Genomic DNA, 27058 nt, shown 5'->3' on the forward strand with positions numbered 1-27058 from the left:
TTAGCTACTGCCCCCCAACCTTCTGGAGCACACAGCTGGGGCCTGCAGTGGGAGGGAACTGGCAAAAATGGCCTCCCTCGATGTGACTACTGACCCAGACCTCTGCTGGATCAGATTTTACAAGTTGTTCCAAAGACTAGAAGGCACTTTTACTGTTTGTAAAGAGTGTTTTTTCATTATTTCAATTTATCTTCCCAGCCTTCTCTTCTTCGACCTAAAGAAAAATTCCACTAGATGAACCCTGCAGCGATATTCTGTTTTGAATTCTTCCCATTCCCATGTACACAAAAAGCCACCACGCTCTTTGCACATGATTGCACAGGTTTCAAAAGGGTGAGGGGGGAGCAACACTAACAGCTCTTTCAAAACAATTGGGATTTCTTCCAGCAAACAGTGTTATGTTTGGGTTGCACGCTTCATCATTCCTGCTTATTGGAACATCCTCACTTAACATGCCTTCTTCTATTAGTTCCCCCCCCCCCCAACATAAAAGATTCATCCCCATACCATTAAAAAGCAACATGGGAAGCAGCATTTTTGCAGTGTATGGAACAGGATTGGGCCATTTTTTTTATTTTGTTCATTTTATGTTACGGCAACCTACTCCCAAGTCTTCAGGATAAAGAAATCTGAACAAACGTATTATTGGAAATGCTTTGTTCACCAGAGCAATAAATAGAACTGTTTTGAAAGTAGCGAACTGCAATCTGTGGCAGGCTTCTTTCCAAAATCTATAATATATGCAAGATGTAATTTTTGAGGTATACTTTTGAATATTAATTCTTAAAAACGTGAAATGGGTTTAGGAATACGGTGACATTTGATCTGTGTGTGCTCCTCTTCAGTATGTTTGAGCTTTTAGTGTACTATTATCACGGTTTCTGACATTAATTCTGCAACAATTGAACCTAGAAACTTGCATTTCAGTCCTCTTCTATAAAAATGAAGAGTTATTCAACTGGGAGTTTCTGCTGCTTTAAAGAAAATGTGACTTTGTAAATGGAAAATTTTAAGATGGCTCTCGTAGCACTATGAATCCAGAGTATTAATGAGAGCTGACATTTGTAGTATTAGACCAATTAGGCGTGCATGCTTTGAAGTCATTACAGATGAGACGCATAACAAAGCACTTCTGGGGTTTGATGATGTGAAAGACATCCATGTTAAAACCTTGATTCCCTTGAATATTTTTTCCCACTGCATACAAGAGCTAGATAGTTTTAGTTAATTAGAAAAACCACCATGATTTCAGAAAGGAAGGATTTTAACTTTGTCATCCACGTTAGCATTCAAATTTAGCCAACACCAAGTACACAAACAATCCCTCTCCCTCCACTTTTATACACAGAATGACAGAAAAGTTGCAAAATGTGAGTAGAAGGGGAGAAATATGCAGCTCTACTCAGAAATAAGCCTTAAAATAAGTTTAATAGAGTTTACTCCTAAGTATATATATATATAGGATTGCAGGCAAAATGACTTTCTTTTCCTTTTAACAAGGTGCAACAGGAGATATCTTGAACCACTAACTTTTTATAATTGAACAACTTTTGTTCAAAATTGTTATGCCTACAGTTGTCATAGATGACCTGGACACATGTTATTTCACTTCCTTACCTTCCCATTTCGAAAAACTTTTGCCTGGGCTAATTCACTGTCCTACCTAGGTGTGTCTTCAGAAAAAGGTAAATCAGTACACCTTATGGATTCACAATGTGTATATCCATCTTTGGAGTGAAATGAATGTTTCAGATGAGAATGCTCTATCTGTAAAGTATTTTAAGGGAGCAGGGGACTGAGAAGGATACCAGTGGTTTTTTTAAAGAGGAAAAACAGTGCCTCCTTGACCCTTATTATGTTGTATAATGACAATACTGAAAAAGGTCATTTTTAATTAAAATACGGAAAAGAAGAAAAAGAAACAAAAGAAATCACGTGAATTTAATCAAATTTCATAGTTGAAGTGTTAAACAACTGGTATAAAAATACATCTGTGAGTTTTATACAATACAAATACAAACAGAAGTAAAAAGGTTCATTCAGCAGCCAGAACCTTATCCCTATCTTCACACCAGGAAAGTAAAAGTCCTTTTCAGGGTACCTTTGTACATAAATTTCATTTCAGCCATAGATAGAAGTGTTAACAGAAAAGTCTTGGCTTGTTTTCTATAGATACTGGCTGTCTGAGAAAGGTGTAGAATGAAGGGAGATACTATGACAGCTGTAACAGGGAGAGAACGTCGATCTTCGCCTTGACAATAAACAGAGCAAATTCAAGTTTCCAAATTCATTAGCAATGCCATAAGAGTTTTAATCAGCTTGGCTCCAGTCTATTGCAGTAAAAACACTTTCAGTGTTGCAAAGTTCATCTCTAGAACTGTAACAAAGCAGATAAACAGATTGTATTTGTTGAATGCAGCAATCAACAATCCCATTGCTTCTTTACAAAACAACAACAATCCCATTGCTTTCTGACTATACAGCAATTATTAGCTGGCATCACACTCTCTCACTCTCTTGCATGTACACACACTCCACTACAAAAACGTCATCATGTGGGTAAAATTCCAGTTTAGTTCACCACCACTATGCAACTGCCACAAGAATGAAATAAAAGTATCAGAAGCTTAGTCAAATACCAATACTACACATATAAAGCATTTGCTTTATATCGGCGCTGTGGAGAATACTAAATAGATGGAATGACCTTATACAGGCATGGCCAAACTTGGCCCTCCAGCTGTTTTTGGGACTACAATTCCCATCATCCCTGACCACTGGTCCTGTTAGCTAGGGATGATGGGAGTTGTAGTCCCAAAACAGCTAGAGGGCCAAGTTTGGCCATGTCTGACCTTACAGCTTTAGTGACACTGAGATAGAGAACAGTTAACTAGGAACTAAAGAAGTCACTAAGACTCTGTTGAAGCAGTATGTTTTCAAAGGCAAAAGGTAGCAGCATGACAGAGAACTAGGTTGTTTTGTGCACAGAGTGGCACAGTGGATATTCTGAAGATGATATTAAAAGAACAAACAGGAGAGCTTGCGCAGAATATGACGGAAAAGAAGGGAAATGGAGAGAACCAGTATAACGAATGACACAGTGCTTTAAATGGAAATACAAGGAACATGGAGTAAAATGAGTTAGAGGTTGAGGAGGGAGATGATGCAAAGACTTAGGCTTCAGGAAAGAACAACCAGTGGAAAGCGTATTTTGGATACCTGCTCAAGTTCACAGTGAGAGATGGGCAGTGGTTCATCTTGGACCTCTCACTGGTCTTTAGAGGCATTCAGAAGCTTCACATAATGGCAGAGCTTTCAGCGTGTACACATTGGCAGCCTGGAACGCAGTTAAGGGCATTCCTCGACCCCTCCACACACAGTGTTTCAAGCTGCATTTTTATGTTGCTGTACACACCGTTACCTAATTTGTTTGCACACACAAAACCAATTCTATTCAATGAAGCCATCATCTGCACATGTGCAAAACGTGCACATTTCAGCTTAGCTGTACCTTATGTGTTCAAACCAGATAAAAACTGGTTTGAGGGAAAGCACATAAAGCAACATGATTTCTGAAGAAACCAGAGAATGCATATCAGTTATGGGTGACATCATGTGTACTCTGCTTCAAAAACCAGCAGTGGGCACTTCCTGTTTCCGGCGGTGGGAAATGGCGGATCCCACATGATCGGACCTCAGCCGTTCCAATAATTCAGGTAATTAGCCCTGATATTAGCTGATATGGGGGTAATTAGCCCTGGCAGCCTCCCCAGGGCAGGGGAGGACTGTCTCGACGACCCGCGGTTTGCCCCAGATTGCCGATGTGGCAGACGGCAGGGGCACTGGGTCACAGAGCAAGGGACAGACTGACACTCCTGCGACGCCTCCCCATAGCCGGACGCAACTGTTTGGGAAAATATAAAGATTTGGAAAACAAACAGACACACTCTGAACTGACGAAGCTGGGGAAAAACCTGCAGTATGTACAGTCTCTGGTGCAAAAGATCGAGCTTCAAAGAGATCCTCATCATGATGTTTGGAATCTGGAGGGGCTTGGTATGTTTTTTTCTTCTCACTCTAACATTAACAATTTGTATTGCATGCCAAGCCTCATTAAGAACCTAAATTGCTCTTCAAAAAGTGAATACAGATGGACTTTCATGTATAATTGGGACCTATTCGCAGCCGCTTTTCTTCTAAGATTTGAAATGCCTGTTAAAGACGAAAACAAAGAACAAAGGACAAAATGGCTTCTACCCACCACGCACTTATGGAATATCTGAAATACTTCCCTGATTAAGAGAAACAGGAGCTAACCGATGGTTGGTCATAAAGACTGGAAACAATATTATATATACAACTGTTTGCAAAAAGATGTTTTTTATTATGAGCGAGAGAGGGGGCTAAATGGATGTCTGGCAGCCCCCCTCTAGAGTCCGGAGGGGGGATTGGGTGGATTCCAAAGGCCAATTGTTAACTGTCTGATATATGGCTACATTGCAAACAGTCTGCTTAAGAATAAAGAAGGAGATTTCTCTCTGTTTCTTTGATAACACCTGGATGGGAAAGATCAACGATTTGGGGGCTGCCGAAATAGCAATTCTCAAAGAGCTGGACAGAACTTTGAAATTGGATGCAATTAAATGAAGCGGTGCGATGAAAAAACCAAAACAGCTGAAAGAGTACAATATACGGACAAATCTGCACTCCATAGGAAAAAAAATATCTGTTTTCTGAGATGAATGAGGATCGCAGAATCAGAGTCAAAACGTGGAGGAAAAAATCGGATATGGAATTATGAAAAACATTGAGGATGATGAGAGGCAGGACTATGATGTTGAAAGCACTTCAGAATTCAGACCGTGGGAAGCCAAAACAAAAATTATTACAATTTAGAAGACAATTGGACTTTTTTATTTTAGTTTTTTAGTTTTATTGGATTTGATTTCATACGTTAATTGGATGTTTTTATTGGAAAATTAATAAACGCTTTATTAAACAAACAAAAAACCAGCAGTGGGAGTGCACTGGAGCTGAAGTAAACAGTAATATTTGCACAACCATAATCTGAAGCTCAGTACTTGCAAAGAAGAGCCTCTGACCTTCTCCCTCATGGAAATGGACAATGCATCCTTGCTGAGTTTTCGCACTGCACCAAACCAGCAAAGCCTCTGACTGCCTCTTCAGTTCAAACTAAACCGCTTTGATGTTTTTTCTACAATCAAGAGGTATCTAAATTTTAGTAAATTAATTAAATTAATTAATTAAGACAACACCCCTCCCCCAAACTGAGGAAGAAACAGAGTCCGCCAGGGAAGTGGGGAGAGAAAGAGAAGGAAACAAAGGAGACAAACTGTTTAGTTTTAAGGAACATCCTCCACAGGTAAAGGGGTGCCAGACTATCTGGACCTACGAAGTGATCCATCTGAGCAATTCTAGTTTGTAAACTGTGTGAAAGACAATATACAAGCTTTTCACAATTGCAGAAGAGAACATGGCCTCCGGACTCACCAAATAACTGTGTACTTCAAAAGCTCTCCTATCCTGCTGCCTGCTTAGAACCTGCAGCAGGAAGCACCAGGCTGTCAAGTTGTTGGCGACTGCCTGTCTGAATGAGCCATTCGTTGAACTTGTTCTCCACATACACCTGGAACGTCTTTCTCTGGTCCCTGAAATCCAGTAAAAGATTAGCAGTATAATGCATACAGTGAATGTAAGACCCATCAATGAAAATATTTGCTGAAGTGCATGCACATGAACCAGAAGTTCTGGTTGTGGGGGGGTGCGATTTTCATGGTCCTACCTAATTTCATTACTATTTAAGTACTGCTACATGTTGGAGAGCTATATTTATCAATTTTCAAAGATATGGAAACCTTTCCTCCACAAAATATCTTTTAAACTGTTTTTGTTTACCTTCTTGGAAAAGAGAGCAGGACACTTTTGAAAACAGAACAGGTGAGTGATAGTTAAATTACACTTCTGTCTTTTAAAATCTGTTGAACTTATTTCTGCCCATCAGAGGAGTAGGAACCCTGCAATAAAAGGTGTGAATTCTCCAAGGAAAAACAGGCAATTTGTTCATGGGGTTTTGCTTTGGGTGGGCGTCTTTTTGTATACTTTGAGGGTAGAGATTATTTAAATGCTCTTGGGTGAAAGGGAACCTCTAACCAAGATGGCTTTGAGTTTGTATATTAATTCCTATTAATTTTTACCATTCGTGCCCCACACATTGCGGATTCTACTAACTCTAAGTGTAAACTGAATGACTTGGCCAATCATGTGAATTCAAACCTTATTCAAACTGCCTCTGAAATGATGAGGTTTAAAATAACTATAAGTTTGGGGTGCTTCTGGAAGACAAGACAATTCTTAAAGCTTGGACAAAGGTCACCCCTGACCAAGTAGGTCTACCATGGCTCCATTGGTTAGGATGTAGGCCAAAAGATGTTGAGACATGCAGCCTGATCCTATCCATTTCTATTTGGAATTAAGCCCCATTGTGTTCAGTTATCTTATTCCCAAGTAAACGTGCACAGGATTGCAGCTATACGAGAGCAAATCAGATAGTAAACATCATATCCAAGCAATCCCATCTAGGTGTCAATTCAATGAAAATTTACTTGCACATCTGTGCAGTACTTTTAGAGAAATGGTGGCAGGTTACACAGCATGTTTAGCATCAATGTAGTGTTTCAAGGGACGCAGGTGGCGCTGTGGGTAAAAGCCTCAGCGCCTAGGGCTTGTCGATCGACAGGTCGGCGGTTCGAATCCCCGCGGCGGGGTGCGCTCCTGCTGCTCGGTCCCAGCGGCTGCCAACCTAGCAGTTCGAAAGCACCCCCGGGTGCAAGTAGATAAATAGGGACCGCTTACCAGCGGGAAGGTAAACGGCGTTCCGTGTGCTGCGCTGGCTCGCCAGATGCAGCTTGTCACGCTGGCCACGTGACCCGGAAGTGTCTGCGGACAGCACTGGCCCCCGGCCTCTTGAGTGAGATGGGCGCACAACCCCAGAGTCTGTCAAGACTGGCCCGTACGGGCAGGGGTACCTTTACCTTTATCTTAGTGTTTTTTTCAGTTTCGTGAGTCAGTTTAAAAAGCATGAATGTAGTTTTTCTCAGTTCGTCAATTTAAAAAGCATTAGCTAACAAGTTTATAACTTATAAAAGATTAGCTAATGGCTTGTAGCTGTCTTGCAGAAACTGTGCATACAGTCATACCTCAGTTTACAGACACTTTGGGTTGTGCACCACGCCGAACCCGGAAGTACTGGAACGGTTTTTGGCACTTGTGCATGCGCAGAAGCGCCGAATCGCAACCCGCGTGTGAGCAGACGTGGCACTGCTTCCTGCACGCATCACTATATATACTTGAGCAACATACATGTAGCAATCTTTTTATCTGTTAACACTGCTACATTTTGTTCTTATCTGCTGCTGCAGCTGGTTCTTCCTACCTGGAAGAAGAAGGTTGTTTACTTACTTGGTCAGCCCCGCCTCCTTCACGGTCTTCTGCCAGATATGAATTCTCTGTTCTCGTTGACTCAGTGCCTTTTGGTACGCAGGTGGCAGCCCACCAGGTATTTCTGTGGTGTCTCCTTCCATTTCAAATGGGACAACAAAGGGGTAAAACTCTGATGGTGGGAGGAGTCTGAAGACATTTCGATCACAGTTCTCTTTACATACTAACATTGGGTTATCCCAATAGTTAGGCACGGTAGCCAGGCCAGTCCTGCCCATGTGGTCCTCAAGCTTTGGATAATGAGTATGGAAGGGGGCAAAAGTTATTGCTAGGTTCCCCAGTAAGATGAGAGGTCTAGTTGGGGTGAGAACATGCAAGGTACAACTGGTGGTTGATGACAGAGACAGACGGCGGCAAACAGCAATAAGTGTGACATTGTCACAGCTGTGGAGGTGAACTACTGTTTGCACTGGGCCAAGTACAAAGGTACTATTCCTGCACTTCTCTATGGTCACAGATCTGAAAGAAGAAGATGGGAAAGCAGCCAATTAAAGCTGGAGCAAAATAACATAACAAAAATGGTCACATAGCTTCGAAATGTGGTTGCAAAAAATGACTGGTGAAAGCTCTTTCACCTCAGGGGAGAAAGCAAATAGATGAAGGATTCACAGCAGCGATGAATCTTCACGTGCGTATCTTCTAGGGTACCTGAACTTTTTGCCAGTGTTTGCTTGTAAACTTGGCTCATCACAACGATACGGTGTGCTGAAGGGACCATATGAGTATTGCAGGCTATCTTAGCTCGCTTGGTTGTTCCTTCAACTGCAAGAATAAAATTAAACACTGCTTTTAAAAAAAAGTGAAAGAAGCCATTTTATTACAGCAAGAGAAAAGGGAGATTTTATTCTTATGCCAAAGCTTTGATGGCCTGAAATAACTGTACCTTGTTGTGCCCATGCAAGTTTCTTCCCAGACTTGAGACAAGCTGATGTTCCAAACGGGTTCCCGGTCAGACAAGCCCTCAGCCAGGACTCAAGCCTGGGGAAGGAGAAGGCTTTGGAGATCTTTGAGTAGCCACTCTTTGCATGTAATGGCTGCCAGAGTGCAAGCGCATGCAGAGGGTGGACGGTACTGTTTCTGTTCACACATCCTTCAATAAGAAAGCCAAGAGCGCGAACAGCCTCAGGTGACATCAGGCTATTGTGGGTAGAATGTGAGGAGGCAGTGAGCTGATCCGGGTCCAGCAACAGTTCGAGAAGATCCTGGAGATGGTTCTGGATAAAGTCTTGCTGATAGCTGTCATTCCAGTTCTTAGACCAAAAGAATAAAAACAGAAAAATATCAGATACAGGATGGACATTCAAACAAACAAAATCCTAGGTGGTGATGGTGGTTGTAATAGAATACTGCCCTTCATCCGAAGATTACAGGGTTGTTCGCAACATAAAAATACAAATGAGAACACAAAATACATAATAAAACAAAAACAATTCAATGACCCCCTCCCACAAACACATTTTAAAGGCCATAGAATGTTAGTCAACCAAATGCCTGGTTATAGAGAAACATTTTCGCCTGACACCTAAGCCTATGTAATGAAGGTACCAAGCAAACCTCCCTGAAGAGAGCATTCCACAAACCAGGAGCTGCCACCACAGATAAGGGCCATTCTTGTGTTGCTACCCTCCAGATATCTCGTGGAGGCACACAAAGAAGGGCCTTGGATGATGATCATTGGGTTCAGGTCCATTCATATGGGGAGAGTTGGTCCTTGAGGAATTGCAGTCCTGAGCTGTTTAAGGCTTTAGTCATATCTCGGGATGAACACGCTTCAGGTTAAGCATTTTCGGGTTGCACTCCGCGGCGACCCGGAAGTAACGGAATACGTTACTTCTGGGTTTCGCCACTCGCACAGATGCTCAAAATGACGTCACGCGCATGCGCAGAAACGTCAAAACGCAACCCGCGCACTCGTGTGTTACGTTCACTTCAGGATGCGAACAGGGCTCTGGAACAGATCCCGTTCACATCCAGAGGTACCACTATATAGGTCAAAAACAGCACTTTGAATCGGGCCCAGAAATGAATTGGCAGCCAGTTCAGTCAGCAGAAACAGTGTGATATCCTAAAACCATCTTGCCCAATGAACAACCAGGCTGCCTATTCTGCACTAGCTGAAGTTTCCAAACCGTCTTCAGAGGCAGCCCTACATATAACACATTGCAGCAATTTAACCTAATGGTTACCAAAGCATGGATGAAAGAAGAACTCAAAGAACCTCAAAGAAATACCTTAATCTGATTGGTGGATTCTCCAGTCAGACTGTAATTCTTGGATCTAGGACTCGGCCACTCATCTCCAAGTAGATATGTTCTCAGGGAAACCTTGTTTAGTTGTTGAATATAAAGGAACAGCAGGAACTGTAGAGTGTCCACAGACAACTGAGCAGAGATTAAAAAAAGGTTTATTTTAAAGAACATTCAAGTACATAATTTAGCAGGGGTTCTTATTTTATATTTAGCAGCATGTAGTGAAGTGGAAAAGAAAAAGACAGACCACTGCTAATTTTCTTAACAACTAGAAGCAATTACAGTGGCCCAACAGCTAACCTCATATTGGATTGTGGCTCACATGCAGCATGTAATGTACTTGGGCAGGGGCATTTCTTCCACACTGAGTGCATGAGAAGCCTGGGTCGGTAAGGCTGCTATGAAGAGCATACACCCATAGTATTAAAAGTGACAATATGACATTCCATGCCTTATTCTTCTGCTTCTCTGCCTCCTCCTCAGTTGCACAGCTGGATATCACCTCTGCCCATTCCAGTCGCTCCTCTGAAGTCCGTTCAACAAGACTGTCAAATAATTCAAAGTATAGCCAAGCCAAGTCCTTTTCTATCTGCAGCTTCCCACAGGCAATGTGTCGCCACATAGGCCAAGAAAGGTGTGGATAATAGCCTTCACTGGAGCGCATCCGGACATAAGTTGACATCTTCCGAAGATAATGCATGCTAAACTTGGAGGGAGGTGGGATTTGTAAGGCTCCCACTATAAAAGGTTCCATTTTCACCCAGAGATTGACACTGATTTGATCCATGTTTGCCATCCACAAAACTCACATCTATATTTTCAAGAAAATGAAAATAAGAAGTTAGTTCAACCATTAAAAAATACACATTTCCATATTTTCAGATCAAACTTTTTTGCAAGGAAGTCAATGGTCTATTTCCCCCTTCTATTATGCCTTCTTTTTCGCTCAATATCCTATATTTAAACATTTGCAGTCTCAAACACACACTCATTCTACATAACACAGAAAAGACTATTCAGAAATTAAACTTTCAAATATATTGAGTGGGTTCTGCCAGTCACTGGATGCCATATAGCCCCGACCGGCAAATATTTTTAGCTAAAGCTGTATTTTGAATTAAGTCAAAGTTCAAAGGCACACAACATTGGCTCTTTAATCCCTCCTCCTCAGAAGGAACAGCAGGAAGCTTGGGCAAACCATTCTCTTATTCACATTAGACACTCCCATTTGCATATGTCTTTGCTCATGCAAATGAGGGAGCAGATGGAATACAGCACATAAGAGGAAAACGCTCAGGAGTTTCTAGTGTAGCAGCTCACTCAATATAGGGAACTCTTCAATAATGGCATCTCTATTCAAGGCAACAAAGGCACAGTAGAGTCATGTACTACTACATGGCCTCAAAGCCAGACAATATTACGATAGACATACCTCCTGTTGCCCAGACTCCAGAAAGCAGGCCAAGCTTTCATTATTTCTAAAGCCCCAAACTTTATTTTCAACAGTCTTCCTGCTGCTTTGCATACAAGTTTCTTCCTCTGTGTGCTAGTTACCAGAGGCAGCAGGACAGAATTCTATCATACCTGTGTTTGCAAAGTATTTTTATGGGTCTTTTCCAAGTTCCCCTAGGTCCATGTGTGTCCCCCATCCCCCATTGATTTTTTTTATTATTAATTTAAATAAAAAATTACTACCTCAAATTTCACCCTGCAACTTTTTGTTCCAAGAAAACATGTTACTGTTAAGGCAGGTGGGGAAAAGGAGATTGAGACTTTCCAGTTATAGCACCCCACCTTTCAAACTTCCTTCTCATTTCTTATTTCCCTAAGCAAATGATTTCGGGGGGGGGGGTGTTAAAAATTATTTCCCAACATTCATGTTTTAATTGTGTTTTTAACCATTTACAGTGGTGCCTCGCAAGACGAAAAGAATCCGTTCCGCGATTCTTTTCTTCTAGCGGTTTTTTCGTCTTGCGAAGCAACCCCATTGGCGGCTAAGCGGATTAGCGCTATTAGCGATTTAGCGCTATTAGCGGCTAAGCTGTTAAAAGGCTATTAACAGCTTAGCGGCTTTGAAAAAGGGGGGGGAAGCGGGGGGGGAATGGCGAGACTCGCAAGATGTTTTCGTCTTGCGAAGCAAGCCCATAGGGAACTTCGTCTTGCGACGGAAAACCCTTTCGTCTTGCGGGTTTTTCGTCTTGCGAGGCATTCGTCTTGCGGGGCACCACTGTACTTAGTATGCCACTCTGAGAAGAGCCACGGCTGAAGAGTAACTGGCAACGGTTTTAATGAATCCAATGAGACCCAGCTTGTCTCAGACCGCAATTCCCACCCACCAGTTGAAAATCTCTGTCCTCTAGCTGATTCCGTAGTACAGTCATACCTCAAGTTGAATATGTTTCGGGTTGAGCGCTTTCAAGTTGCGCTCTGCGGCAACCCGGAAGTAGTGGAGCGCATTACTTCCGGGTTTCGCAACTTGTGCATGTGCAGACGCTCAAAATGACCTCACGCGCATGCGCGGAAGCAACCTGCGCAGACGCGTCAGAATACGAACGGGGCTCCAGAACGGATCCCGTTCGCATCTCGAGGTACCACTGTATAAGGAGAGAGGTTTCCTCACTGCATCCCGCTGCTCCCTCAGTCAACACTGGCACATTTCCCCTCTCTGACAAGTAACGGAGGGCACTCCAGTGAAGCCCCAATCCCCAATGCCTGCTTCCTGTCAAGTGCAGCAGGAGCAAGGCGGAAAGTTTCTCCCTTGCACGTGCATTTGGAAGTCCCGCTTTTTGAGGGGAAGAGCGAATGAAAGGGCGACCCCTATTTTCTCATGAAAGACTCCAAGCAAGCATTCCCAACCTGCGGCCCTCCAGATTATTTGGCCTACAACTCCCATGATCCCTAGGTAACAGGACCAGTGGTCAGGGATGATGGGAACTGTGGTCCAAAACATCTGGAGGGCCGAGAGTTGGGGGATGCTGCTCCAAGGCAAGAGGGAGGAAGAGGAGGCGGAGGACGGCTCCAACCTCTGAAACAGGGGAGAAAGGAAAAGCCCGCCCTCAGCCTGTGGCGTTTCCCGCCTGGGAGGTGGGGCCCGACAGCCCGCCTCAGGCTGAGGAAAGAAACGCCCGCCTCCCGTTACCTGCGCGCCTCCGTCGGCGCCTTTCCCGACCCGGCTGCGCCGACCGAGCTACTTTCGAAAGCCCGCGGCCTCCGCCCACCACTGCGCCTGCGCACAGACGAATCTGGACGCCAGCCGCAGATAAAACACTCACCCAAGAGAGAAATGCTCGCCTAGAGCGGCAGGGCCGTCATTTCGAATCTCCGGCAAGTGGCAAGAGCAACAGCCGCCCCCTCCGCTTACTAGCTTTCAGCACTTCCGCTAAAAATGTGTAGTAGTCCAGTTCGAATGCTAGCGGAGAGGCCGAGCAGAGGCAAGTGCGCCCCCTGCGGAGGGGAGGAATCGTCAGATTCTTACATTTCTCTGCTATTTGACCCCCCTGCTTTGATCTCCTCACCTCGCACACATATGCCGATGTTAATTTATCTGCCACAACTGAGGAAAACACTTCAGGTATCCGGCAGTGAACTGTCTAGTATACAATTTATGGCATGAACGTATTTGTTAATTCTTTAGGCACCGCAAGGCTGTTGTTGGCGCAACCCCCGAAGAAACGGGAAAGAACACAGATCTGGGGATAAAGCGCTCCCCAATTCCGCCTCACACAAAGGCATTTAAAGGAAAACTGAAAATGGCATTCGCTTGACGTTTTGATTGTCATTCATTTCGATCATCCTCATGATTGATTTTTTAATAATAACTTCTAAAGTCCTCCCGTTTGCTGCAAACCATCCATAAGGAGCCGCAGGCAAAACAATGAATAATAATAATAATAATAATAATAATAATAATAATAATAATAATAATAATAATAATAATAATAATAATAATAACGTCGCAACGCCCCAACGCTACGCTTTAAGGCAGCGACGCGCGGCTTCGCCCCGTCCCCATTTGTTGACGTCTCGAAGCCTGGTTGGGCTGCTGCAGCCGGGCCGCGGGTGAAGTGTGCGGTTGTGATTGGCCAGCGGCGCGCGCCGAGTCGGAGCCTGATTGGGCGGTTAGCTTCACCGGGTTCTCTTTCGTGCGTGCCTATGGTTACCGGCGTGTGAGAGGAGCCGAAGAGGGGGCGCGCTTGGAACCTGCTCGAAGAGACCCCCCTCCCTCCCGCCATGTCACCCCGCTCCCTCGGCGGGCTTCTGCTGCTGCTGCTGTGCCTGCTCGGAGACGCCGTCGCCGGGTGAGCCGAGGGGAGCGGGAAGGGACCGGGAGGAAACGGCGCCGCCCCACCGGTACTGGCAGGTGGCCTCGCGGTCGGGTGGAGCCCTCCCCCCCTCGCCCCTCACTACCGCCGAGGGGGCTTCGTCTCGCCCGCCCCTCGCCGCCACCTCTCCCCTTCCCCACAGGGGCAGCTCTCGCCTTGCTCTTCCCACGCGGGGCGGGTGGTCCTGTCTTCCCCTCTCCTTCCCCGGTTACGGCCGTTATGGCGCCTCCTCCTCGGACCCCCCCGCCCAGGGTGACTGGGAAGAAGGCCGGTTTTGCTGCCGCTTTCGCAGCTTGTGCAGACGAGGGAGTTTCGGTTGGTCGTGTATTTCCGCCTGTGGTTCGGGGTATCAAGAGTTATCCGGCCAGGACTGTGTTGAAAGCCCTGTTCAGCCACAGACCACGCTCAGCCTAGCCCACCCTAGCCCAAGCCCCACAGGGTTGTTGTTGTGAGAGATTGGAGGAAGGCCTGTGCCCACTGCCTTGGGCTCCTTTGATGAAAGCCAGGTTATAAATGTGGTAAGGTAAAGGTAAAGGGACCCCTGACCATTAGGACCAGTCGCGGTCAACTCTGGGGCTGCGGCGCTCATCTCGCTTTACTGGCCAAGGGAGCCGATACAACTTCTGGATCATGTGGCCAGCATGACCAAGCCGCTTCTGGCTAACCAGAGCAGCGCACGGAAACACCATTTACCTTCCCGCCGAAGCAGTACCTATTTATCTACTTGCACTTTGACATGCTTTTGAACTGCTAGGTTGGCAGAAGTAGGGACCGAGTAACGAGAGCTCACCCCGTTGCGGGGATTCAAACCGCCGACCTTCTGATCAGCAAGTCCTAGGCTATGTGGTTTAACCCATAGCGCCACCCGCGTCCCTATAGATGTGGTACGTGGCACAGAAGTAGGTGCTGCCTCTCACATCGCGTTTTTGTACGGGTTGAGATGCTAGGGCACTGGGAACAGGCAGGAACTGAATGGAGGCCAGTACACTGTGGCCTGGTCCAAAAAAGGGGGGGGGGACGTGTTGGGGACGTGTTTGTCTCCTCTGAAGAAACAGGTTCACAGCATGGGGATAGTTGATCTATCATTGTGAAGGTGCAGGTTGTTGCTGTCATGGAGCACCTTTTACTGACTTATCCATGCTCTGATAACCCTCAGATTAGACAACTGTGATGCATTATTATAGGATCCAGTAACCTCCTGAAAGGGGCCTCCCCCTACATTGTGCTGTCTCAGCTTTGAAGTCTGCCAGGGAGGCACTTTTGGTAATATTGTTGAGTAAGGTTTGGGAGTCTGGTTCACCAGAAGGCTTTTCCAGCAATTGCTACCTGCTTGTGAAACACACTGTCCCAGACGTTTGACTGATGCCAACACTGAACATTTTTCAGCACAGGCTGAAGACCTAGCCCTTCTTCCAGGTCTTTTGAGTATGTTAGGTGTAAGAACCTGTATGGTTTGATAATGATAGGTAGATTGATCAATTGTTTTAGGGTTGCACTGTATATTTTCTTTTATGCTCTTGTTGGTTTCATCTAATTTTAGAGGTTGTTACTTGTCTTGAGGTAATTTATAATGGATGGAAGGATACAAATTTAATTTAAAAATACATGTTGAGACAGTTTAGAAACTACAACTGCTAGATTGCTAGCTGGGACTAGGCATTATGATAATGTATGCTTGTGCTTCATAAGTTGCATTGGTTCCAAATCTATTTCAAGGTCCAATTCAAAGTGCTGGTTCAAGCCCTTTATGATATGGGGCTCAGGGTACATGAAGGACCGCTTATCCTTGTGTGCCTATCTCTACATTAATATCTTCATAACTGGTCCTTATTTAGGTTCCCTGCCATCTGAAGTACAGTTGGGTGAATATTGGGGAAAGGGCCTTCTCAGTGGTAGCCTCCCAGTTGTGGAATGTTCTCCCAGGGAGACTCAATCTGATGTCATTTTGGGTTCAGGGAAAGGCCTTGTTGTTTCTCAAGACTTTTTAATTCAGATTGATCCATTTTATCTTGGTTGGACTTGAAATTTTGCCAGTCACCTGGTTACACCACTTAGGGATCGGTGTGATTAAGCTGTGTACAATTTTTTGAAATAATTAAAATATATAAAAATATAAATCTATAATAAATAAAGTACAGGAGCATGCTATTGAACACAGGGTGTCTTACTTCTGAGTAAATATGTGTAGGCTTGCCCCAAATGACATTGAATAAAGATAAGGTCTGGGAACTCCAAGATAAAACACAGCCAATGTTAGTTTGTGTGTAACTTATGTTTGCTTGTCTCTTCTCGTGACGTTGGTTGAGAATGTACAGTATCATAAATCCCGCAAGTGAATTCACTTATTTGTTAGCTTATACATTCCTTTCTATTGAAATTGCAATAAACAGGGAAGCTTACACAATTAAAATAAATGGCTGTGGCCTTTTACAATACAGCCACCTTATTGGAGCTAAGTATGTCTGGGTTTGGTTTGTTTCTAGAAGAGCGTGTGTCTTGCAACCCCATGTACACAACTTGGAGTTCTGTAGTGGAAGAAAGGCAATATATAAATTTACCTAAATAATAAATGCCTAACATATATAAGTCTACTAAGACTGTACTGAATTAAAATAATTCAGTCCATCAGGCCAAAAGCCTACTGGACCACAAATGTTTTCAATAAATGGCAGAAGCTTAAGAGTGGGGACCAAGCAAGCCTTCTGTTTTTCTTTTCACTGTGATTGTGTATTTTTGGTAACACCTTTTATTTTATATACTTCACATTCCATTTTATTTGCATCCATTTTCTGCCAATGTATTCAAGGGGTATCCAGTTTAAATACTAATGTATGCATACCTACACACAAACACACTATTGTAGCCTTCTTATCACATCAGCTCCTTAATTTTTGCCTGTGTTTCTCTTCTTTTTTCTTTTCCCTCAGGGGACACAGGCATTGAGTAGACACTTGGGAATATGCATATTATTAATGTGTAGATTAAGACCACATAGTACATTTATAGGGCAATCTGAAGCTTATTTACTCTGGAGTAAATCTCCCTGTGTTCAGTAGGGCTTACTCCTTAGTAAGTGTGTTTAGGATTGCACTATTAGAGAGAGACTTACTGTGTATAAGGCATGTGGTTTTCAGTGAACTCACATTTTAAAAACAGGCCTTCCCTCCTAGTATTCTCCAGCTGAAAGTTCTAATACATCCTTGGAGGCACCATTTCTGTCATTCTCTGGATGCCATGCTTGTAGAGCTTTATTACAAGTTATAATTGTTGTAGTAAGCAACAATATTAGAGGGGAAGAAGGAAACGGAGCCCTCCTGCTGTTCTCTAACTTGTAGCCTGAATATGTGGTCGCATTAAAGGAAGAAGATGCACAACAATAACTGGCTTCGTTTTTCTTTTAGGAGAGATTTCTACAAGATCTTGGGGGTGCCCCGTAGTGCATCTGTTAAAGACATTAAGAAGGCCTACCGAAAACTCGCCCTGCAGCTTCACCCAGACCGGAATCCTGATGATCCACGTGCGCAGGAAAAATTCCAGGATCTTGGGGCTGCCTATGAGGTTGGTGTATTTAGGGAAAGTCTGTGCCCAGCTAGTGCACCCATTGCTTTCTCTGTTTCAATCTTTGCTGTTTGGCAAAGCCTTAGCAGAGTGAGCAGTAAGTGGACAATGTCTTAAGTCAACTACAGCATGGTTATGATAGAGTGTCATTAACAGGCATTCCTGGAAAGTCATCTCCATCCCCTTTCCTATCATTCATTTCTTTAGGATGATTTATAGACACACCCATACAGTCGTACCTTGGATCCCAAACACCTTGGTACTCGGATGTTTTGGCTTGCGAACGCCGCAAACCTGGAAATGAGTGTTCCGGTTTGCGAACGTTCTTTGGAACCCAAACGTCCAACGGGGCTTCTGCAGCTTCCAGTTGGCCAATCAGAAGCCACGCTTTGGTTTCTGAATGTTTTGGAAGTCGAACAGACTTCTGGAACGGATTCCGTTTGACTTCCAAGGTACGTCTGTATTTGAAAATGGTCTGTAGATGGTTTTAAGTTTGGTAAACAGACAAAACACAGGGGTTTTTTACTGTTGTTTTTACATTAGCAACAAAATGTATAATATCTGCATTTTATCTGTGCCGAATTAACATGCTCTACCGATTGTCTTTAAATTGACATAGTGAAAGGACTTCTTGAAGTTAATGGCTGGTTAACAAAAAATAATTAGCTTGTTGGTTGGCCTGTTATTGTGCTTTTTGGGAGCATAGGTGAAGGATTTATTTAACAAAATTTATATAATGCTTGCTCTTTTTTTAAGCCTCTTAAGGAATTTACAACAAAAGATTTTATATCTAGTCCAGATGACATCTCCAGGGAGCCCAAGTGAGCACAGTTGTGATTCTTGTATTTGCAAATGCTAGTCCAAGCTAATGTACAAGTGGAGATTTTAGTGTTAGATAGGCCATGCCTGGCTTTCTGGTGCATCTTCCTGATAAGGATAAAAAAGCACACTGGCCTAACCACTGAATGACACGTTACAGAAATTAAGCTCAGGAATGTTATGGGCAGAGGGAGGTAAACAGATGAAATTCTAAACATTTTATGCATTGCTCATGCCTAATGTTTCTGCTAGCTTTTTCTAGATAGCCAGATCTCTCTTTTCTGAATTGAAGAACAGGAATCCCCTTTTAACAGTCGCACAGTTTATCCATTGCTCTGTAAATTCAATGAATCAAGATACTTGAACAGGCTGCAGCATGGAATGCACAGTAGTGTGGGTTGGCAGGAAGAGAACTCTAGAGAAATAAGAACTATTGTACTAGGAGCTTGCAAGCTAGCTTTATCTAGTTGACCGCTTCTTATGCTGAAATTAAAGTCTGCAGTATGTTATTAAATATGCAATTAATCACCCTAACCCTAACTTGCCTGTTGCTAAATTTTGTATGACTTGCTTTTGTGTAAACATAGGATTGGGGTGCAAATGAAGCACATAGGGCATACATCTTCTGATTATAAAGTATGGACAATGAAAAAATGTTTTGCAAGCCCTTCTACAGCTTTCGCTGTATTACAGGTTGAGAATGGAAACCAGTGACTGTTGCTTATCTCAACTACAGTGTCAATAAAAGTCACAAATTGTTGTTTAAATATTTGCATATTTGGTTATATCAAAAAGTGCCGCTCAACTGGCAATAAAGCTTCCATTGTTAAAACAAGGAGAGGAGGAATTTTTTGTGATTTCCCCCCTCCCCCTGCACCCACCCTAAATCTTCTCTGGAGGATCCTCCAACCTTCTAGAGTCCGAGGGAGAGGGGGTTGCCATTGGGAAATTGCCAAAAAAATGTTTCTTTGCTCATTCTGCTAATTGAAACCTTACTGGCAGCTGAGTGACAATATTGGACACAATCCATTGTTCATAGGTTTTATAATGCTGAGTCTCCATGCAGTTCCAAGAATAACTGCATTCAAAATCTTCCATCAGCCTTAAGACATCAAGTGCAATCAAGCAAACAAACATTTTAGGCTGCCATAAGCCCACTGCTGAAGGCATTTCCCTGACAAAAATCAGTGGAACGTGTTTCCACTTGACGTGGAATCAATTAATACCAGATTTCACTGCTTTGCAACAGTTATGTTAAAGTTTTGCCTGATACATAGATGCGCACTGTTATCTCCTGCAGGTATTGTCAGATGAGGAAAAGCGAAAGCAGTATGATGCATATGGAGAAGAGGGATTGAAAGAGGGTCACCAGAGTTCTCATGGAGATATTTTTTCACAGTAAGTCTGTTTTATTTCTCCAACATATTTGCACAACATTACAAGCTTTACAGTGAAGGGATATCATTGGTAGTTCATTGCAGCCAGCACTATTGCTGTAGTTTATTGTCTTGAGGTTCTTCTCTGGCTTCTTTCATAATGAGTGACATGTGCAAGAATATATTACAGCAATAGAAGTCTGTCATGGTGAGTAGACACTGCACTGAATCCATATCACACAAGTGAATATTCCTTTTTTTAAAAATCAGCTATAGAAGAGGCAGGGAAGAGTTAAGTCCCTTGTGACTGAGAAGACAGAACCAATTAAATTTGATTTCTGCTGGAGCAAACGCTTCCAAGGGGATCTGAAAGTCAAACTAGAATGTCTGAATCTTCAGTTTCTTGATTGATGTGAATGGGTCCTCCATGTGGACATTTTCATCCTCCTTATGAGGAGAGGCCCAACATTGGCTCAGTTCACATGCAAGAGGCAGAACAGTTATTTTCCAAGTTCCAGATAGTGAAAGCAAAGGCAGAAAGCACTCTCACAATTCTCTGGCCCCTGGGTCTGATTTCCCCCCAATGATTTCACATCTTGCTTTGGGATAGGGTTAAAGTTTTCCTCCAAATATCAAGACCACTTGAACAGAGATTACCTTGTTTGCTTCATTTTGGCAGAAACATATTTGGTTCTTGGAGCTGTTAACCCTCTAGACACAGAAGCCATGGCAGAGTTCACAGTGGCTCTCCAGTTCCAACATGTATCATGGCTTCCTATTTCCAAGGCACAGCAGCCTTTTGTTATCATGTTAGCAGTTCCAAATAATTTTCTGGAGGTAGCATGTGGATATGATTAATAAATCTCTGCAGCTCTCAGAAGCAATATTAAAGCTGAGAATATCAGTGGTTTTATGTAAGATGCTCTGAAGCAAGGTAAATATATTTAAAATAGTTAAATAAAAAGCACTAAGCCAGTTGTATAGTTTTCCCTGTCCACATGTGTATCAATTTTGTAATGATGCACAAATTTGCAGACCTCTTGTTTCAGGAGATATATTCTGTAATATTTTCATTCCCTGAGAGGGCACAACCACTTAAAAACCCACTCTGGGATATGAAGCAGGTTTTATGCATCCCTTTCCTTCCTGTCCTGACACTGTTCATTTAGTAGAAGACTAGGCAGACCCACCCATGTATAGTTTACTGAGAAGGGGGGCTCAAAGTCTATGCAAAACTGAGTAATAGAGCTGTTTCTGATTGCCCCGTAAGCTTTTTTCATGTTTCAATTTTTGCAACTTGATTTTCTCGGTGCAATTTGCTTTTGTTTTTACAAGCAGCTCCTTTTCCTGTTTTTATTAGTTATTTCTTCACAGAAGTTATCCCTCAAATTGGGAAGAGATTCCTTTCAGGAAGGTGATACAAATCTAATAATCATCTGAGTTGATGAAATTAACCCTTTCATGCATACTTTCCTACCAGTTGATTTGAAGGAGCCCCACAATAGGCCCATTACTCTTTTCTCTTAAATAATGGTGGTTCGTTTCTTTACAGTTTCTTTGGAGACTTTGGTTTCATGTTTGGAGGTAATCCTCGCCAGCAAGATAGGAACATTCCAAGAGGAAGTGATATCATTGTGGACCTAGAAGTTACACTGGAAGAAGTGTACTCAGGAAATTTTGTGGAAGTAAGCTTGCCAGTCTACTCCTCATCTTATTATTTTGTTAAGTTCTGGGGATATGGAAGTTATATATTCTTGTCTGAACATAAATGAGAGTCTACACTGAAATTTGGCATCAGGCTTATTCTTCCCGTGAATGGCATACAGAAAAGTAGCAAATCACTATCACTTTTGTATTGCTACTGAGAGTTTGTGGTTTCTGCCTTTCCTGGCACTTGTGCCTTTAACAGACCATACAGTGAAGTATGTTGTTGTCACCTGAGTGCTTGTTGAGCTAGTCTTGAGGGTATTGCTAATGTTCCAGTGGAACAGCTGGTAGTTCTAATGTTCCAGTGGAACAGCTGCAGCGATTTTAACTGGTCTAACTAAAGCTTTGCTAATTGATCTTTCTGCCTTTCGTCATTATTAAGCAGGATGCCAAGTTATTTCTGCTTCTAGTGTGTGTAGAAGGAAGTGGCAACGACCTCAAATTGTGTCTTGCCCTCTGGAGAGTTTTGTGTGAAGTGAAATGAGACTGATGCAAAAAAAAAAAAAAAAAAAGACTTCTGGTTGTGGTTGGGTCATATTTACTGTTGCTTTTTCAGAAACAGTCTTTAACACAGCTTCTACCTTCTGCAAAGGGAGATAAATCCCTCCCTCAATCCTCGAGCATACTTTGGATTCAGAGGGGAACAACCAGAGCTGGACACAAATAAGGGCTGGCTTCTGGTAAGCCCTATCCAAACTTGTGGATTCCTGCTCTAACTGCTGCAGGTATTCACAGATCATTGAAGTAAGTTGTGCTTTTGCTATTCATAAGTAGGTCAAGATTGCTATTAATATTTACTAAACTTATGAGTTGCCTATGCAGAAAAGGTATAGGCAACTTTACAATTCAAAACATTAGCAACATACAATATAAGGAATACACATTTTAAAATACATAATTTAATCTTCACCAGTCAACAGCTATCAAAAACATCTCTTCAGACACATACCTAAATTAGGATATGTTGGTATCGAACTGACTTGTTCCGTCAAAGGATTTCTGCTGCACAATGGAATTCCCCCCTGTCCCCCCCCCCCGATCTGTTTTCTGGGTCTCCTCAAGCCTCCAAAATAGATTGGGGGAGGGTGTAGCAGGGATCCATTGCACAAACAGAGTGCATTGGATATTGCCCATTAATACAACAGAGACAACCAGTCCTACCCACCAAATATATAAGCATTTTTAGAGGGAGCAGCAGCACTCTCACTTCTGCTAGGCTGCCTTGTTTTGTCCTTATATATGTGACATGCTAGCTGCAAAGCCTAAGGTGGCAAGCTGAGGTAAGTGGAACGTGTGCATTTACTCAAGCCATCAAGACTAAAGTGCTTTATATGTATAATCTGAATATGAGACTCTGGTTCTTTACATTTCTGCAGGTTATTCGAAACAAGCCAGTAGCAAGGCAGGCACCAGGGAAGCGGAAATGCAATTGCCGGCAAGAGATGAGGACAACTCAACTAGGCCCAGGGCGTTTCCAGATGACCCAAGAAGTAGTTTGTGATGAATGTCCCAATGTCAAGTGAGTCTGAGGTCCTCTGGCTCTTGGTGAATGCATAGTTTGCAATTATGCATCGCTGTTGAAAGTAGCACAGAGAGAGAATTACCACTTTGAGCCACATGGTGGTGTATTGTGTAGCTCATCTATGGGAATGAAAGAAGGAAGGAAAAATTGTTGGAAAACCAGGGTTACTGACTAGAATTTGAATAATTGCCCCACCAATATAGATTCCCTGATAGATTTTTCCCCCTGTAAAATAGAGCATTTCATTTGTGTTGTTGGAATGGAATGGAATGGAATGGAATGGAACTTGTGAATGCTCCCTGCAGCAGTCTTATAGATGACTTCTTGAGTCATCTGGAAACACCTTGTTTCTGTGTACCTCCAAGGTTCCATAATGTAGTAAGCCCAACACTTCTGTAGTTCAGTTGCACAGCATGGTCTGAATAGCAAAGAAAAGCAAACATCTCTTCTATAGTGCAATCATTAAAGAAAGAAAACATTTTTTTTTTTTAAAGTGCTCCCTTTCTCCCCTGTTTCTTAGGCTTGTAAATGAAGAGCGAACCCTAGAAGTGGAGATAGAACCTGGTGTGAGAGATGGCATGGAATATCCCTTTATTGGAGAAGGTACAATATTCCCTTTCTCTCTGGAGTTAATATCTTGTTGTGTCTGAGGTAGTAAAGAACTTGGGTGGGGGGTAGAACTTGTCAGAAAAGCTGGTTGATTTTTCAAATTGGTTTCCTTGTTGAAAGAACCTGTTTTGGGGCCAGAACAGCAGTAAAGATTCATCTCGTCTAACTCAGCACTATCTACACAGAACGTTATCCCCACAGCCACCTTAGCAATGGCAGTTCCAGAGGATGCTCTGGTGGAGAGCCTCCAATTGGCCATGGGCAGCAGCCATGCCCCCATCAATGGCACCAGTTGCATTAGGCTATAATAAGGAAGGGATGCGGGGTTTCCATTAGCTCAGCTAATAATCAGGGTTTTCCCCCTGACACCTGGCAGCAGCTATTCTGTCAGGCTGCAGCAGAGAAGAGAAGGAATACAAGACCACACCATCAGTACAGCTGAGAAACCATCAACTTCTGGCACCTCTTTTCCTTTAACACTTTCACCCCAACTAGTTGTTAGATTTCAAATAACTTGTACCTGCCTTTACTTATTTTCTGCCATCCAATCCATTTTACTTTTGTCATTACTTTGTAGATGAGGGCAGGGACTTGAGTTAGGATTTTTTGTGTGTATCATCTGTAAGCTACTATACCATCCTATTTTGGTGCAAGAGCAGGATAAATTATTTAAACATCTTTTTCTTGGATCATGTGACTATTGGAAAGCTTAAAGGGAAGAATTGCCTTTGGGTTTCATTTGTGGGATGTGAAATGGTTTTGAAACCAGACCTAATCCATATTGAAACTTCCACAGGTGAACCACATGTTGATGGAGAGCCAGGTGATTTACGCTTCCGAATAAAAGTTCTCAAGTAAGTCGTTTAGTTATTTTTGCCTTGTTTACCCAGAAATTAAGCCCTGCCCCTCCCCCCAAAAAATCATATATTAACTAGTCACTGAGCAGACCTCCTTGGATTATGTTGAAAGATGAAGTGTTCCAAACGTGTATTGATGCATGTATTCCCTGTATGGGAAGTAACCCATATAAGTGCTGCAATGAGGAAAGTATTTCCCTAACAATAGTGTTTGTCATATTGTGTGTGGACCTCCCTTGGGGAATGGGGAGGGGGTACACAGGACACAGAAATGTGTGTAAAGTTATCCAAATGGATAGGATTCTAATGCAAGTAGTACCTTCCTCTCCTTACTACCCAAGACCTGGATAAGCTGAATGTTTCCTGGCAGAAGACTTTCATATCCACTTTGGATCTGTGAGAGTAACTGCAATAGAGTTAGGCCTGCCCCTTTCATGACTTCAGTAGCTATTCAACAAATGACCTCCCTACTAGGTTAGAGCAAGTGACTCAAGCATACTGGGGTCAGTTCCATTCTGACCATGATGTAAAACTACTTTGTATAAATACTTTGCACCTGCTAAGCTGCAGAAGGTTTTGATGATCCCCATAGAAAATTGTCCCCTCCTGCAAAGACTGAGGTGGATTTATTGCCTTTGGCAACAAGAGTGACAGACTTACAGGATAATTCACAAGCCTTCATTCATTTTTTAAAAGTTAAATGTTAGAGAGTTTGACAAGTATACAGAAAAATGATGAAGTAACAAGTAGAATATGTTAACGTTTTCCAACATCTTTCCTACAGGCACCCAGTTTTTGAGCGAAGAGGAGACGATTTATATACAAATGTGACTATTTCGCTGGTTGAGGCTCTTGTGGGTTTTGAAATGGATATTGCCCATTTAGATGGGCATAAGGTAAGGCAGTTTTTTCTATTTGAAATAATACATTTTCAGAGTAGTCTCCTATGTTATTTCCAGGATAATTGCATCTGTTGACACTAAAATATTGGGGGGGGGGTTGTTGCTGATGTGTCAAGGTATCTAGTCACAAATGCTAATCTTCTAAACTCTTCACCACACTCCCATCTACCAGGTGCATGTTGCCCGGGATAAAACCACAAAGCCTGGAGCCAAGCTGTGGAAAAAAGGAGAAGGTCTTCCCAACTTTGACAACAATAACATTAAAGGCTCTCTAATAATTACATTTGATGTAGACTTTCCCAAAGAGCAGCTGACAAGTGAACAACGAGAAGGTTTGTATCTATGTATCCTAGAATAGTGTTGCTATGGTAAAATCCCAAATGGTTTGATCAGTAATTCCATTTACTGATATACTCTTCATGCTGAGGTCTGCAAGTTACTTTGTCATCTAAAGTGTCCATCTTGTGGGTATCATTCTGTCATTTTCCAGTTTTAAGATTCTGTGTTCAGAAAGGCATGCCATCTATTAGAATAGGTTGGCTGCAAGATATTGATTCAACCAGTTTGCTGCAGCCTGTCAGAAAGGGCTGCTCTGGCTATAACATGGTTCCAACCACTACAGACATTGCGACAAAAGTGACAGGATCTCTTGAGGGGTATCTTCTGGAAGACTAGGGATGGTAGGGAGGAGAGCAGCCATTGCTGCTTTGTACAATTTTCTAAATATTGCTAACTTTTCAAACAGTGAAATTTAAAAACAGGTCAGGAATCTTTTCCAGGCTTCTTGCTTGTTCCTAGTCTGCTTTAGTTATTAACCAAGGTAATATCATTGCTTTTGTAGCATATCTGTTTTTCTGTGGGAGTATTTGCATAGACATCATTCTGGAAGTTTTTCTCAAAAACGTTTTGAGTGAGCCGGTCTCAAAATATCGAAACTGAATGTGCTGGCTTAAAATTGGAAGAGCCTGAATTCATTTGATTTTCTTTCCTCCTTGTGACATATTTGGAACATTGTATGGTTATTACTTTTTTCAATCTTTTGCAGGTCTCAAACAACTGCTGAAACAGGCATCAGTGCAGAAGGTGTACAATGGACTGCAGGGATATTAAGTGGTGACAAATGAACTTTGTTGCAAATGAGAGAAATCAGTGCTATGAACTGCAGTCTTCTGGTTGTTATAGAACAAAGCTGAGGGGTGTTGGAGTGACTGCTGAGCCCTCCATTTTTACAAATAGCGAAGGTGATTTGGGGACAGATCAGAAGACGGTAAAAGAATTTTCCTTATTTGGGACACAACTGGTGCTCTATCTGGAGCAATAAGGCTCCAGCAGTTGAGAAATGTGAGGCGTTTTAACACACATACCACGTTTGAAATTCTGGTTTTAAAATATATTTTGATGTTACTTTTTCTTGCCCCTCTGAGTGAATTTTCGTAACTCGTTCCCTATCCCTCTGTTTTACTTTATATTGTCTCTGTTTCAGACTTTTAAACTAATGGGTTCTTTGCTGCAAGCATTTTTGGTTCTTGGGCCCAGCTTGGAAAATATGGGTTTAAAATCTTTTCGGTCTCCTAATTTCTGTACATACCTAGTCCTCTTATCACTCACTCTAATGGAAT

At 42.7% G+C, this 27058-nt stretch overlaps 2 protein-coding genes across 4 annotated transcripts; one reads left to right on the plus strand and one right to left on the minus strand.

The window, feature by feature from the left end:
- Nucleotides 1–1922: 1922 nt before the first annotated feature.
- Nucleotides 1923–13174, minus strand: TBCCD1 (TBCC domain containing 1). 3 transcript variants are annotated; one of them, XR_003706876.2, is made up of 9 exons: nt 12907–13024; nt 10219–10578; nt 9750–9899; nt 8402–8768; nt 8094–8280; nt 7480–7977; nt 5512–5669; nt 5103–5215; nt 1923–2377 (listed from the first exon to the last, which is right to left on the minus strand). XR_003706876.2 is itself a non-coding variant. In XM_028730878.2 (8 exons), the coding sequence occupies exons 2-7, from the start codon at nt 10561–10563 to the stop codon at nt 5540–5542; spliced, it is 1677 nt and encodes a 558-aa protein (XP_028586711.2). In that variant the 5' UTR covers nt 10564–10578; nt 13040–13174; the 3' UTR covers nt 1923–2377; nt 5512–5539. The 3 variants fall into 3 exon arrangements, 2 of the variants coding, with proteins under 2 accessions (XP_028586711.2, XP_028586710.2); XM_028730878.2 differs by lacking the exons at nt 5103–5215; nt 12907–13024 and adding an exon at nt 13040–13174; XM_028730877.2 differs by lacking the exon at nt 5103–5215.
- A 705-nt stretch (nt 13175–13879) lies between these two features.
- DNAJB11 (DnaJ heat shock protein family (Hsp40) member B11) lies at nt 13880–26849 on the plus strand. The gene is made up of 10 exons (XM_028730880.2): nt 13880–14065; nt 17491–17647; nt 19767–19864; nt 21395–21527; nt 22926–23068; nt 23592–23674; nt 24477–24534; nt 25322–25433; nt 25612–25771; nt 26485–26849. Exons 1-10 carry the CDS (start codon nt 13998–14000, stop codon nt 26547–26549), a joined length of 1077 nt encoding a protein of 358 aa, XP_028586713.1. The 5' UTR covers nt 13880–13997; the 3' UTR covers nt 26550–26849.
- The last annotated feature ends 209 nt before the right edge of the window (nt 26850–27058 follow it).

The sequence above is a fragment of the Podarcis muralis genome, chromosome 6 (assembly GCF_964188315.1).
Source record: "Podarcis muralis chromosome 6, rPodMur119.hap1.1, whole genome shotgun sequence".
Lineage (NCBI taxonomy): Eukaryota > Metazoa > Chordata > Lepidosauria > Squamata > Lacertidae > Podarcis > Podarcis muralis.